The sequence below is a fragment of the Pelobates fuscus genome, chromosome 7 (genome assembly GCF_036172605.1).
Source record: "Pelobates fuscus isolate aPelFus1 chromosome 7, aPelFus1.pri, whole genome shotgun sequence".
Lineage (NCBI taxonomy): Eukaryota > Metazoa > Chordata > Amphibia > Anura > Pelobatidae > Pelobates > Pelobates fuscus.
In genome coordinates this window covers 128,820,442-128,833,364 of record NC_086323.1, presented here as the reverse complement: position 1 = coordinate 128,833,364, position 12,923 = coordinate 128,820,442, and the positions used below count along the sequence as shown (strand labels likewise).

At 37.5% G+C, this 12,923-nt stretch overlaps 1 protein-coding gene across 1 annotated transcript in view; it reads left to right on the top strand.

Moving 5' to 3' along the window:
• DNAH1 (dynein axonemal heavy chain 1) overlaps nucleotides 1–12,923 on the top strand; it is an 81,820-nt gene that overhangs the window by 21,324 nt on the left and 47,573 nt on the right. Inside the window, exons 12-28 of the mRNA XM_063426636.1 lie at nucleotides 328–521; nucleotides 1,161–1,386; nucleotides 1,544–1,663; nucleotides 2,321–2,403; nucleotides 2,521–2,662; nucleotides 2,763–2,918; nucleotides 4,271–4,469; nucleotides 5,228–5,481; nucleotides 5,743–5,955; nucleotides 7,026–7,190; nucleotides 7,506–7,627; nucleotides 7,744–7,849; nucleotides 8,119–8,298; nucleotides 9,709–9,849; nucleotides 11,357–11,520; nucleotides 12,520–12,633; nucleotides 12,729–12,917. Coding sequence (XP_063282706.1) covers nucleotides 328–521; nucleotides 1,161–1,386; nucleotides 1,544–1,663; nucleotides 2,321–2,403; nucleotides 2,521–2,662; nucleotides 2,763–2,918; nucleotides 4,271–4,469; nucleotides 5,228–5,481; nucleotides 5,743–5,955; nucleotides 7,026–7,190; nucleotides 7,506–7,627; nucleotides 7,744–7,849; nucleotides 8,119–8,298; nucleotides 9,709–9,849; nucleotides 11,357–11,520; nucleotides 12,520–12,633; nucleotides 12,729–12,917 — 2,768 coding nt within the window. The remainder of the gene's footprint in view (nucleotides 1–327; nucleotides 522–1,160; nucleotides 1,387–1,543; nucleotides 1,664–2,320; nucleotides 2,404–2,520; nucleotides 2,663–2,762; nucleotides 2,919–4,270; nucleotides 4,470–5,227; nucleotides 5,482–5,742; nucleotides 5,956–7,025; nucleotides 7,191–7,505; nucleotides 7,628–7,743; nucleotides 7,850–8,118; nucleotides 8,299–9,708; nucleotides 9,850–11,356; nucleotides 11,521–12,519; nucleotides 12,634–12,728; nucleotides 12,918–12,923) is intronic.

The window sequence follows — 12,923 nt, the reverse complement described above, 5'->3', positions numbered from 1 at the left end:
TTATTGCTTTGTAAATGGGGGGTGGGGAGCATAATAGTAATTTTAGATGAAAAACAAACAAACAAACTATTATTTAAAAAGGGTTGCATTAACCCTTTAATAAAACTAGGTCTCCCACCCACCACCCATGGGTGGGTGCTGGGGGGAACATTAGGTACCCCCATTAATTATAATTAATAGATTATATAATTATTATATAGATTATACATCCCACCAGTAGTCAACGGGGGGGGGGGGGGGGGGATAGAGGGGGAACACTAACTAAATTTGTTGTCTTTGTGTTTTTTTTTATTTCTAACTATATAATCTATATTTGTATGATTTCAGTTTGTCCTGGAAAACCTCTTTATCAGTGGCACCCCGTTGCTGGAGTCTGTCGGACTGCATGAACCCCCTGTAGAAGAAATGCGTAAAAATATTCACACAGCAATACAAAAAGCCATGATCCCTTTAAAAGCATATGCCAAGGAATATGAGAAATATTTGGAACTTAATAATACTGATGTAGAAACTTTCATAAAGTGAGTCTGGGACTAGAACACAATACACAGCTGCTTTTTTTTATGAGTCATATAAATACGTTTGAGAGACGATCTGATTTAGTTGATTTCAATAAAAAAAAAATATATATTGTGTTCATGATTGCAGCTCCAGTTCATTTGATTTTATTGATTTAAATTAAATATCTTATGAGGTTATTCAGTAAACCTGGGATCTGTGGATAATTAACAATGAGGCTGCAAATTGTATACCTAGTTGCAAAAAGGAATTGTTCCAGTTCTGCTATTTTATTCTTAAATTTGAAATTCCCTTTTCAGTTTTACAAATAACCTCAGTTTTTACAGCATAGATCATAAAAGTGTATACTTCAATGCTTTTTTATTTTAAATACCACCATCCAAACAAAAGTGAATAGTGTTTAAAGGGGAACTATCATAACTACACTATTTATGCTAATATATAAAGTAAACAGGAATTCTTTCAGATTTACACAAAGTACATTTGACTTTTAATTATCAATATGCTAGAAAAATGCACCCCAGTTGGCTGACTTTGATTGGCATTGGATTTATCTACATAATTGTCTTCTACAGTGTGGTTTTGGTGGGAAGTTCTCAGCTACATTGAATTTCCAAACTTCTGTGTGGGTTTCATTACAGAGCATTCAGCGCAAAGATACATTCTGCTTCAGAGGTAAAGGCTTCTGTGGAACACCATCTTTTAGAAAAGGAACGACTGGACAATGCTCTCCCCAACTCGATCATTATTGGTCCTTTCCAGATCAACGTTGAAGGCGTTAAGCAAAACCTATCCCGAAAACGCAAAACCCTGTCTAATTCACTGCTGGAGTTAATCGCCAAGCGTGTGCGCCGTGAAATAGATGAGGTAACACACAACCGCTTTGACATCGTAGTCCAGTCTAACAATGTTTGTCCCTTTTAAGACTTCTTGGATGTTTACTTCAACAGTGGTTGGCTATTATTGAAATTTCTTCTGTAATCTAGGTCTGGGCCTAATCCTACCTATTTGCTCACTTTATCAGGTCTCAGAACAGTTCCGAGCCATCAGCCGTAAAATGTTTGACAAGCCAAACAGCGTAGAGGAGCTGACAGACCTGAGGGAATGGATGAAAGGAATCCCAGAGCAGTTAAAAACCCTGGAGGTACGCAAGACTTGTAGCAGGCCTTTTTTTGCAGTGCAATAATGGAGGATGCACAACTTTTTAGTGAGAACAAGCAGCAAGTCTCACTTAAAGGACCACTATAGGCCCCCAGACCACTTCAGCTCAATGAAGTGGTCTGGGTGCCAGGCCCATCTTGGGTTAACCCTGCAGCTGTAAACATAGCAGTTTCAGAGAAACTGCTATGTTTACAATAGGGTTAATCCATCCTCTAGTGGCTGTCTCATTAACAGCCGCTAGAGGCGCTTCCACGCTTCTCACTGTGAAAATCACAGTGAGAAGACGCTGATAATTTATAGGAAAGCACTGAGAAATGCTTTCCTATGGACTGATTGAATGCGCATGTGCATTCAGCGCTGACGTCAGAAGCGGGAGGAGTGTCCCCAGTGCCGAAGGAGCCCGGCGCTGGAGAAAGGTAAATGTTTAACCCTTTCAGCCCGGCGGGAGGGGGGCCATGAGGGTGGGGAGGGACCTAAAGACCCTATAGTGCCAGGAAAACGAGTTTGTTTTCCTGGCACTATAGTGGTCATTTAAAGAAAGTCACAAATGTCACCTGAAAAATAAATACTAGGAAAACTTTATAATACTCAATCTAAGACCAATTGAACATGTCATGTGTATTTCTAACTTAATCCACAGGAGCAGGCTGCTAAAGTTATTTCCGATTATGATGTCATGGATGAGTTTTTTTACAGCCTTTCCCAAGAGGACTTTAATGCGAAGTAAGAATGCATTTCTATTTTTTTTTTATCTAAATATGTTGTATACATGCACTCTACGACTATGTTACATTTGCAAATGTGACTGTGGTATTTGTTGTCTCTGTGCATCTGTGTCAGGTGGGCAGCTATTTCATGGCCATACAAAATTACAAAACAGACTGATGAGATTAAACTCCAGCACTCGGAAGATGAAGAAAAGTTCCGTAAAATCCAAGTGATGGATCAGAACAATTTCCTGGAGCGTCTAGACTCCCTGCAGGTCTGTAACATATGATCAAAATATGGTTGAACCTCACCTCTGTGCATATTATGTTACATAGACACTAATTGCTGCTGTCACGTATGGCTCTATTTCACAGATGGTTGTGGCTGCATTTTCCACACATTTCGATATCACTCGCGTTCACGAGATAGCCAATGAAGTGAGGAGAGTTCACAAACAACTGAAGGAGTCGCAGGAGTTGGCTCAACTCTATAACAACAGGGAGAGACTCTTTGAGCTTCCTGTCACAAATGTAATGTTCATATTTTTTTTTTTTAAGAATTTACTTCATTCATTTGTCCTTTATATCCAATAACGAATCTAAGAGAAAAACAGATATTTATCATCTACTCTATATAAACCAGACTACTCTCCAGTGTATGCAACCTTTTTCAAGCTCTGCCTGTCCCATAGGTGTCTTCTTATATCACCTCCCTGACCGCTTCTAACTTGTTTAGATTTGTCCATCTTCACACGCCCTACAAGTTAATATATGCTCCTTTGCTACCCGACATTTGACTTGCTCTAATCTCCCAACCTACAGGAATCCTATATCAAAGGCCTGATCTGATTTCTATGCTATGTTCTTCTTTCACCTCTACATTTTACTGGAAATGCTGCCCTTATCTAAATAAATGGGAAAAGGAGCTTGAGAGAGATATTACTGACGAGGACTGTGTAGATATGTAAGAACGTACTGCTAAATCTTCAGTCTGTGTAATTTTACAGGAACAGGGGATTCAAACTATGCTTCACTGGTATTTGACTCCAGTTAGACTCCACCATATTGGACATACTCCTTCCGATTTGTGTTGGAGACTATGTGGTTTGACAGGGAACGTATATTCACAAGTGGTGGTCTTTCGACTTTAATATTTGGACTTCTATGGGCAGTCTTCACCCACATAGCTTGTTTTTCCCTTTCACTTCCTTTACTCTATCATGCTTCTCTTCTTTTCTTTCAACACTTTTCCTGAGCAGTGTTATCATTTCCTTCAGATTCAACTGTATAAAGCTCCGTTGAAATAATTAACCAATGAACTGCCTTTCAATGTGATGTCCCACAAGGGCTATGTTTGATTCTAAAACTCTGCACAACCCACAGATTAACCTGGATATGATGGTATAGTTTTGATAGGTCTGTGTTTGTACAGGAGCTTTATCAAAACAGGGGAATCCAAGGAAAGGTATCTAAACAAGGGAGAGGCAGAAGGCAGAAGGCAGAGGGCAGAGTCAAGTGGTCCAGAAGTCCGGTCAGGCTGTAAGTAGGGAAGTTAGGAGGCAGGCCTAATGTGCTGCAGATCACAGTAGTAGAGCCAGGAATAACAACTCTAGGAGTGTGAGAGCTGCTAAACATCCAAACACTTACTGGAAAGTGGGTGCTGGGTTTAAAAGGCTTCTGAGTCACAAGTGGCTGGGTCTCTCTTGCAGGCAGGGTTTATGCAGGTCTTTAAATCAAACCATCTTGCCTGCATTCTTGTCCAGGCCTGCCTCCCTCTCTGTCCTCTGCCACGCTGGTTGGTCTTCCCACATGGCGGTTGCTATCTTGGTGATGGAGCAAGCAATGTAATAACCTGCAAAGTCAATGTTTTTGTGTTTTGGCAGTATGACAAACTTTTGAAGCTGGTAAAAGACTTTCAACCTTTCCGGGATCTGTGGACCACTGCTTCAGATTGGATGCGCTGGTACGAGAGCTGGATGAACGACCCACTTACTTCCATAGATGCTGAGCAGTTAGAGAAGAACGTGATGGAGTCATACAAAGCCATGCATAAATGTGTTAAACACTTTCGAGATATTCCAGGTAACAAAGGATAGAACTTGCAATAACAAATTGGTATGTCCTTTCAGGCCATATGATATCATAGTATTTATAAGAGATAATGTGTCCTCATACATCTACCATGGCAGTGCTCATTTATAGACTTCGTTTTGATCAAACTACACATTCCGTTTCTTAAAACGGACACTTTGTGACCTAAGAAAAGTAAATCTGAGAGTATTACAATGTTAGTAATTAGGCATAAAATAAATTAATTACATCAAAAGTTTTTCATGCAAATTAAAATTCTTTCAGGCTGTGTGTCAGAAGTATTTAATATTAGATGTCATCAATGTTATATATCTAACAATTTAAAAATGGTAATGCTTTCAGAATTGAATTATAACACAGCATATGTATAGTTTTAAATTCGCTATAAAATACTTTTAAATTAGGAAACATGACATAACTTTAAACATCCAGTAAACATATTAAATCAAAGCTACATTTATAAAATAGAATACACTTTGTATTGGCTGAAATAGTATGTATTTTAGAAAATTCATGCAATTTTATCTTCTAAAAACGACCTCTCTGATTCACTTATTAGCTGCATTTTCCTTCTATTTTTTTTATATAGCCAGCCATTCCCTTTTGGATTACTAGTGCTTTATGTGTCTTTGAGTAATGTTTTCTTTGAAAGTAAACCAGTATATATTATAGTGCAACAAAATCTGTTTACGTTGATGTATGCACCAACGAATGTCTCCACTTTATACACTCGTAATGATTTTCCTCAGCCTGCCGAGATGTGGCTCAAGACATCAAGAGCCGTATAGAAGAATTCAAGCCATATATACCACTGATCCAGGGATTACGCAATCCTGGCATGAGAAATCGCCACTGGGAAATCCTCTCTGATCAAATACAGATCAATATAAAACCTAAGGCCAACTTGACCTTCACCCGTTGCCTGGAGATGAATTTGCAGGATCACATCGAGAGCATTGCCAAGGTGGCAGAAATCGCTGGCAAGGAATATTCAATAGAGCAGGTGCAGTAGTACTTTTATTTAGGCATGAGTAAATTTCGTTTAACTTGTAATAAGACTTAATAACTTTATTCTCAGTACTGTACAGAAATCAATGAGATTCACTCATGCATTAACATACACAACTGGCTCCCGATGGTTTCTAAGGTTACATTTTGGATGTGTTCAATATAGTCATGACTAACTTCCATTGTCTATGCAAAACAGCAGCGATGTCCACTCTGGAGTGTCCCTTTAATTAACTGGTACATTTGTTTTTCTCAGGCTTTAGACAAGATGGTGAATGAATGGGAATCTGTGATGTTTACCATACTGCCATACAAAGAAACTGGGACCTATATATTGAAGAGCCCAGAGGAGGCTTCACAGTTGCTGGATGACCACATAGTAATGGCGCAAAGCATGTCCTTCTCCCCGTACAAAAAGCCCTTTGAAGAACGTATTAGCACTTGGGAGGGAAAACTTCGTTTAACACAGGTATAGTGAATGTGTCCAATCTTTGCTACACCATTTCATGAGCTGAAAATTTTATGAGACAATTGGCATGAAAGATATGGTTAGAAAGCTGCCAAAATACAGTTATAACTCTTGCTGGTAACTTCTGAGAGAGTGTATGTCTCAGCATTGCAAGGGTTACCGAATCTCAGGGCAGGAGTCTAATGTCTGAGGAATTCAGCCAAGCAATGTGAAAATGGCAATCTTCCTGGTTGGGACAGACCGACAGAAACAAAACGAATATCAGGAAATAAATGAACCAGTAGACAATAAATACTAGTACAATAAATTGGACAAATGTACAGGAAGGACTAGCACACAATGTGGCTGACTGAAAAAGTCACATGACTGGGCAGAAGCATTTAGGTCTCGATCTAATATTGTTGGGTAGGCTTTTCAAATGATTAACATTTTTGAATAAACTTCAAATTATGTTAATTTTGTAATATTTTGATGTGTTTTATATATTGCTTTATTTTTATATATATGAAATTGTTTTGATATACTAATACTTTGAAACAAAAAATATTTTAAAAGTTTATCCAAAAATATGAAAAGCTTATCCAACAATATTGAGGTCTTAGTAGGGCAGAACTCAGACTTAGGTACCACCGCAAGCAGGAGCCTTAAACCGCTGTAAGCACCTGGAAACTCATCAATTAGATTGTCACCTTATATAAACATCCACAAGTTGAGCCTCTGTGATCGTGTACCTTGTGGGTCTGCTTTGAAAAGTTAAACTCAGTATGAACCCATGCAGCATGTTATAGATATATTGAAATGTTGCATTCCTTTTATCTCATATCAAAATACCTCATCTGTTTCTTGCTTTAGGGTTATAAATCATAAGCATATTGTCAAATTATCTGTTGATAAGGACCGCAATCTTAAGTGATTGTCAGCACATGTTTTGATGTTTTGATCCATTTTTTTTATGTTGTCAACAACATAGATCCCAACGCAGCATATTCACTGCCGAATATTATGAATGGGATGACAAGCTGGACTGGTGAAAGTGTTAATACTGCTGTTTATCTTTGTATTATTACCAGGATGTTCTGGAGGAATGGCTGACCTGTCAGCGTTCTTGGCTTTACCTGGAACCAATCTTTAGCTCAGAAGATATTAACAGACAGCTGCCTGTCGAGAGTAAGCGTTACCAGACCATGGAAAGGACCTGGAGAAAAATTATGAGAAACGCGGAGGAAAATAAGCAGGTGCCATAACTGTGTGCAATGTCTGTGACTATCTGCCTGTCTAGCTGTATTAATAGTGGAGTCTAGAGATACACCCCCTTTTGTTCTAATGCATTTTGGAAATACTGGATTAAAGATGCAAAACTTAAAAAATACATTCCCCCCTTTAATATATGAATCCCCATTGTCTGCAAAGACTATTGATCTGTGAGGTTGGCTTAATAAGGCTCTCAGTAGGTTTAAATAGATTTGCTGACCTACTAGATGTTATTGAATTAATTACATTTATTTGTGATGAGCTAAGTTTTTCTATAGTGATAATCCTTGTATTGGCAGATTATCTCCTTGTGCCCAGATCCTCGTCTATTGGAAAACCTGCGCGAATGCAACAAGCTGCTGGAGCTCGTACAGAAAGGACTCAGCGAATATCTTGAGACAAAGAGATCTGCTTTTCCCAGGTAACCTTGCAGCATTCACGATTGGGTCATAAATGGACTTCTCCAATTCTCAGATCACTGTGAGCTGTTCACAGCTCACACTGCTGAAATTTGATATCATATCTTTCAATTTTCAGGTTTTACTTTCTTTCTGATGATGAACTTTTGGAGATTCTGTCCCAGACTAAGGACCCTACTGCTGTGCAACCTCACCTTCGAAAATGTTTCGAGAACATTGCACGGGTGAGCTCCAGTGACAACTTCACACTTCATGTTATCTTACATTTTATTGGTACAATTAATTACATTGCATTTCACATATTGCAATTATATATCATACAATATTACATGTTACAATTAAACAAGATAGCCGTTTTATTATACCAGTTTTTTCGCTGACCTGTATTGGAAACGTTAAAATAGTAAAGTAGCTTACTTTCACTAATCTCTGTGTTCACCTTTCTTTCCGTCTTTTGACCTCCCGCTACATCTATTGCTCTTTGCTCTTCCAGCTTATGTTCCAGTCGGATCTACAAATCACTCACATGTATTCAGCCGAGGGAGAAGAAGTCAAGCTGTCTACACCCATTTATCCGACAGGCAATGTGGAGGATTGGTTACTAGTAGTGGAGAAAGTCATGAAGGCCAGCATACGTGATTTCATCGAGAAATCTATCAAGGTGTACCCACAGGTAAGAAGAACATCTATAAAAGATAATGCAGGAGAAAGAGCCATTACATGTCTGACACAAAACTGGTTCAACCTTAGACCTATCCCTTGGTAGCACTGTAATTATTGGGAAGAGTAAGTTTCAGAATGAAATTAATAGTTTGTATTATTTGTATTTTTAAATAAGAGAGCAGCAGGTTTTATTTACAGCAAAGTAAACTCAACATTCTATTTTTTCAAGATAGATAAAATGAACACCATTGAGTTGGATATCAGTAATATATTTAGCGTCTATAAATATATATATCTCTATGACTATTATTATTATTTGTGTTTTATTTTAAACATTAACACTTTTTTAAAACTCTTAAGGACCAAAACTATTTTGAGATGCAACGCATTTGTAACCAAGGCCAACATGGTTTCACCCTTTCTATTTAAGTGCTTTCTCTTGATATCCAATATGTATACATGACACAATACTAAATGGGAATAAAAAATTGAAAAAAACTAACAAAAAAAATTCTTACTTTACGTTTAATGATTTTAACCCACCAAGTACAACTAAAGAATACAAAACCGAAATAGATTCACTAATTAGTCCTGATTGTTAAAATGCCCAATATGCCTAGGGTTTCAATTAATTTATAGAAGTTATAAAACAAATATTGCAAGGAGTGAATTACGGTTTTAAAGCTAAAATTTAGCATGCCGAGATTTTAACTTTAATTGTAGTCACATTATCCAAAACCTGCTACACAAAAGTATATATTTGTAACAAATGCATCTTTCAGGCTATTTCCCTAAGACACTTGTCACATTTTGACACTTTTCATTTAATTATTTTACTACAAAAAATGTAAATTTATAAAAAAAAATAATTTCACAAATGTTTTATTTGGGGATAATTCACAGAGCATGCGTTTCCCACTACTGCAAACACCCCATATTTGTACTCTACTACTATTCTTGAGTACAATGATACCCCACATATGGACCTTTTTCCCCTAATCTAACCCTTAATACAACCCTTAATTCTACCCCTAATACTACCTATAATCCAAGTCCTGATCCAATCCCCTAATCAAACCTCTGAAGAATTCCATTAGCTGATGTCAGTACTTACATCAGCGGAGGGATTTCAGAGCTTACACAGTGCTCTGTGTCCTGTTTGTTTGCAGCATGAAAGGTAGCTCTCCCTCTCATGCCTCACCAAGTCTTTTACCAGGTAAGTTAGAGTTTTGTGTATATTTTATTGATGTTTTTTTTTGTTTTTCTTCAAAATGTTAAATGTATACTTCATTTAAAATTAATTTTCAAAGTGAATTCAAAGTATTCAGACAGATCAACAATAATTCAAATTAAATGAGGCCAGTACTTCCCACTATTCATTTTGACTTCACTCTTACTGTGTTCTGACTGTATTTTTCAGATGCCCCGTACAGAATGGGTGATGCATTGGCCTGGGCAGGTTACCATAGCTGGATGCCAGGCATACTGGACAAAGGAAGTATCTGAAGCTCTGGAGGCTGGGGACCTGTCCACTCGGCTCTTTCCACAGCTTGGAACTCAGGTCAGTGCTCCACCTCTTATTATTTTTGAAATATTACATATATTCTGTAATTTAAAACATGTAATATTTTTTATGGGTAGGGAATATAGGGTACTATAATCCTACTAATTTTACTAATTAAGATCTGTAGTGTGTTTTTCAGGACAAAGCCCTCCTTTTTTCTCTCAAAATAAAAGTTTTATGTGCTGTTTATTTAATACAGTTACTTTTGGATAAACGTTTTAAATGATTTAATATTATCAAAACATTTTACTTTTGTAAATTTTTAAAATATTTTCCATATATTGATATTTTGTTATATACAATATATGTTTTGATATTTTAATGTTGAAAAAATAATTGTAAAAGTTTATCCAAAAATATTACATCATTTGGAAAGCTTATCCAACAATATTAAATCGAGGCCTAAACGTCTCAGAGTATAGTTAAAGAGGGTTACCCCAACCCGAAAAATATTGTTTTTGCAACCCCCACCAACAAAATAAATAAAATTTAAATTGCTGTAATGTACAGCACCAAGACCAAGTTTTACCTGCAGCCCAATCATCTTGAGGTGGACCTGCAAGAAAATGAGTGTTTAATCATTAAAAAACATGCTGTACAGCAGAGATTAATCAACACAAATGTTTGGACAATACAACATGAGCCTTACATTTGAAAAACAAGAAATTCAACATAAACACGGTACACAGTTGGTAAATCATATAGATGGAAGACAGCCGATAGTGATTAACCTTACACATAGTTGGCGAAGGCTTTACATTACAGGGGAGCATAAGATAGTATCAATTCGCTGACCTAGGCTAACAGTGTGATCAGCGCCATGCTTTACCGCTTTACTAGCTTGTTCCCTGTACCCTAACTAAGAGAGCCATCTCTGCCAGGATGCTGCAAGCAGGATGCTGCAAGCGAGTTAACTAGCTAACGGATAATTATAGTTTAGACATATCTGCCTAGCCTATCATTATGTTTTTCAAAACAAAAATGTGCAAATGCTATATGCCACTGTTTCATCTATCTATGTTCAAATATAAATGCACGCTGTTGCGGCGTATGATTATGCTTTGTACCCACCTGCACAACTAAAATAAAGATTTAAAAAAGAAAAAATGAAAAAAAAAATCATATAGATGGAGATAGCACAGTACTAAATTACTATGATTTTTTTATTATGAATCAAGTGTTCAACACAAACCTTTGCGAAATTTATTTGCAGAGAATTGCTTTATAATTTGTTTGTACAGATAACAGCTGCTACTGGTTAGTCCACCTAAATGTTTTAATAAAGAGGGATTGAAAGTTCTGAATAAATCTCCCAGAACTGAAAAGTTGGCAAGTCTATGGGGCCTCTATGCTCATGGGCAACTGCCCGGCATGCCAATACATTAAAACAGCTCTAATCCCAATCAGAAGTTAAAGGAACTGTGCTCTTCATTCTTTTATAGCTTTGTTCTTATTATGTGACATGTAGACTTTGTTGTAGCGTAATAGCCATATTATTTTTCAGCTAAGTGACCTTGTAGGACTGGTACGTGGAAAGTTGTCCCGCATGCAGCGTTCTATCGTATCTGCTCTTATCGTGATTGAAGTCCACGCTAAGGATGTTGCTGCCCGTCTCATAGAGGAAAATGTGAACAGTGTAAATGATTTTGAATGGATTTCTCAGCTCAGGTTGGGCACCCAAAATTAGTATTAATGTTATGTGTCTGTCTAAATTTTTGTTGCATTTGACTCTTGTCGACCAAGAATCACATAAACACAGAAAGGGTAATTTAATGAAATGTGAATTGTTGGGGAGTTTTTCAATAACAAAACTGAGGCCATTTGGCCTAAAAGTTTGCATGAACTTTTAATTGCTTAGTATTCTTAATTTATGTAATGGAACAATATATCAAACAATACAAATGTGCATTCCTAACACTATAGTGTCCTCTAGTTGTTCAAGTCCCTTCTGTGCTCATGAAAAGGTATTTCACTTTTCTTTTCTTTCTCTGTGCGATGCTCTCTCTACGGCTGGTTCTGCGTCCGTGATCAATGAGATCGATGATCGATGGCAATCCAGTGTTTTCCCATAGAAAAGCAATGGGAGGCTACTGCGCATGCACAGCAACCACACTGCACCAATCAGATGGTCTATTTGAGACCATTTAATAAAAAATGGCAGAGTTTTACTCTGCTACTTAGACGGAAGCGCCTCTAATGGCTGTCAGGTTTACACCCACTAGAGGCATTTAAACCCTGCACTGTAAGCATTCTCGTTCTGCAGGAATGCCTGCAGCTGCAGACGTAAAGCTACAGAGACATGGCACCAGACCACTTATTTTAGATGAAGCCATCTGGATGCCTATAGTTTCCCTTTAACCCTGTGAATGTTAATCTATGCATGGTACAATAAAGAACTGTTATATTGGGACTGTCATTTATTGGCAAAATAATGTAGTAATTATTTTATGAAAGCTTATCTTTACTATTTGTAAGGTTGCTGCTTTTTTATTTATTTGTCTAGAACTGCCAGTCTTGCGTTTGTGTGTGTAAATAATGTTGTATAACCCCTCCTTGTGTGCAAGTTCCTCTCCATTTAAGTTTATATTTGTCAATTTTGCGTATGGGGTAAGCCTTGTTTAGTTTGGTTGTATTTTGGATTTGTGATATCAGTTAATCCCTCTGCAGGTATTACTGGGCTAGAGAAGATCTCTATGTGAGAGCTGTCAATGCTGAATTTCTTTATGGATATGAATACCTTGGTAACACAGGACGTTTGGTCATAACCCCCCTCACAGACAGGTAATGATTACGTGGATAATACGTTTCTGAAGGTTGGCTGATCACACTAGATGCCGCTAAACATAATGCTTTATATGTTTTTTTTATGGGTTTAGGTGTTACCTCACACTGACTGGGGCACTGCATCTAAAATTTGGAGGTGCTCCTGCTGGGCCAGCTGGGACAGGAAAAACAGAGACCACCAAAGATCTGGGTAAAGCTCTTGCAATCCAAACTGTAGTATTTAACTGCTCTGACCAGCTTGATTTTATGGCTATGGGCAAGTTCTTCAAAGGATTGGCGAGGTAAGT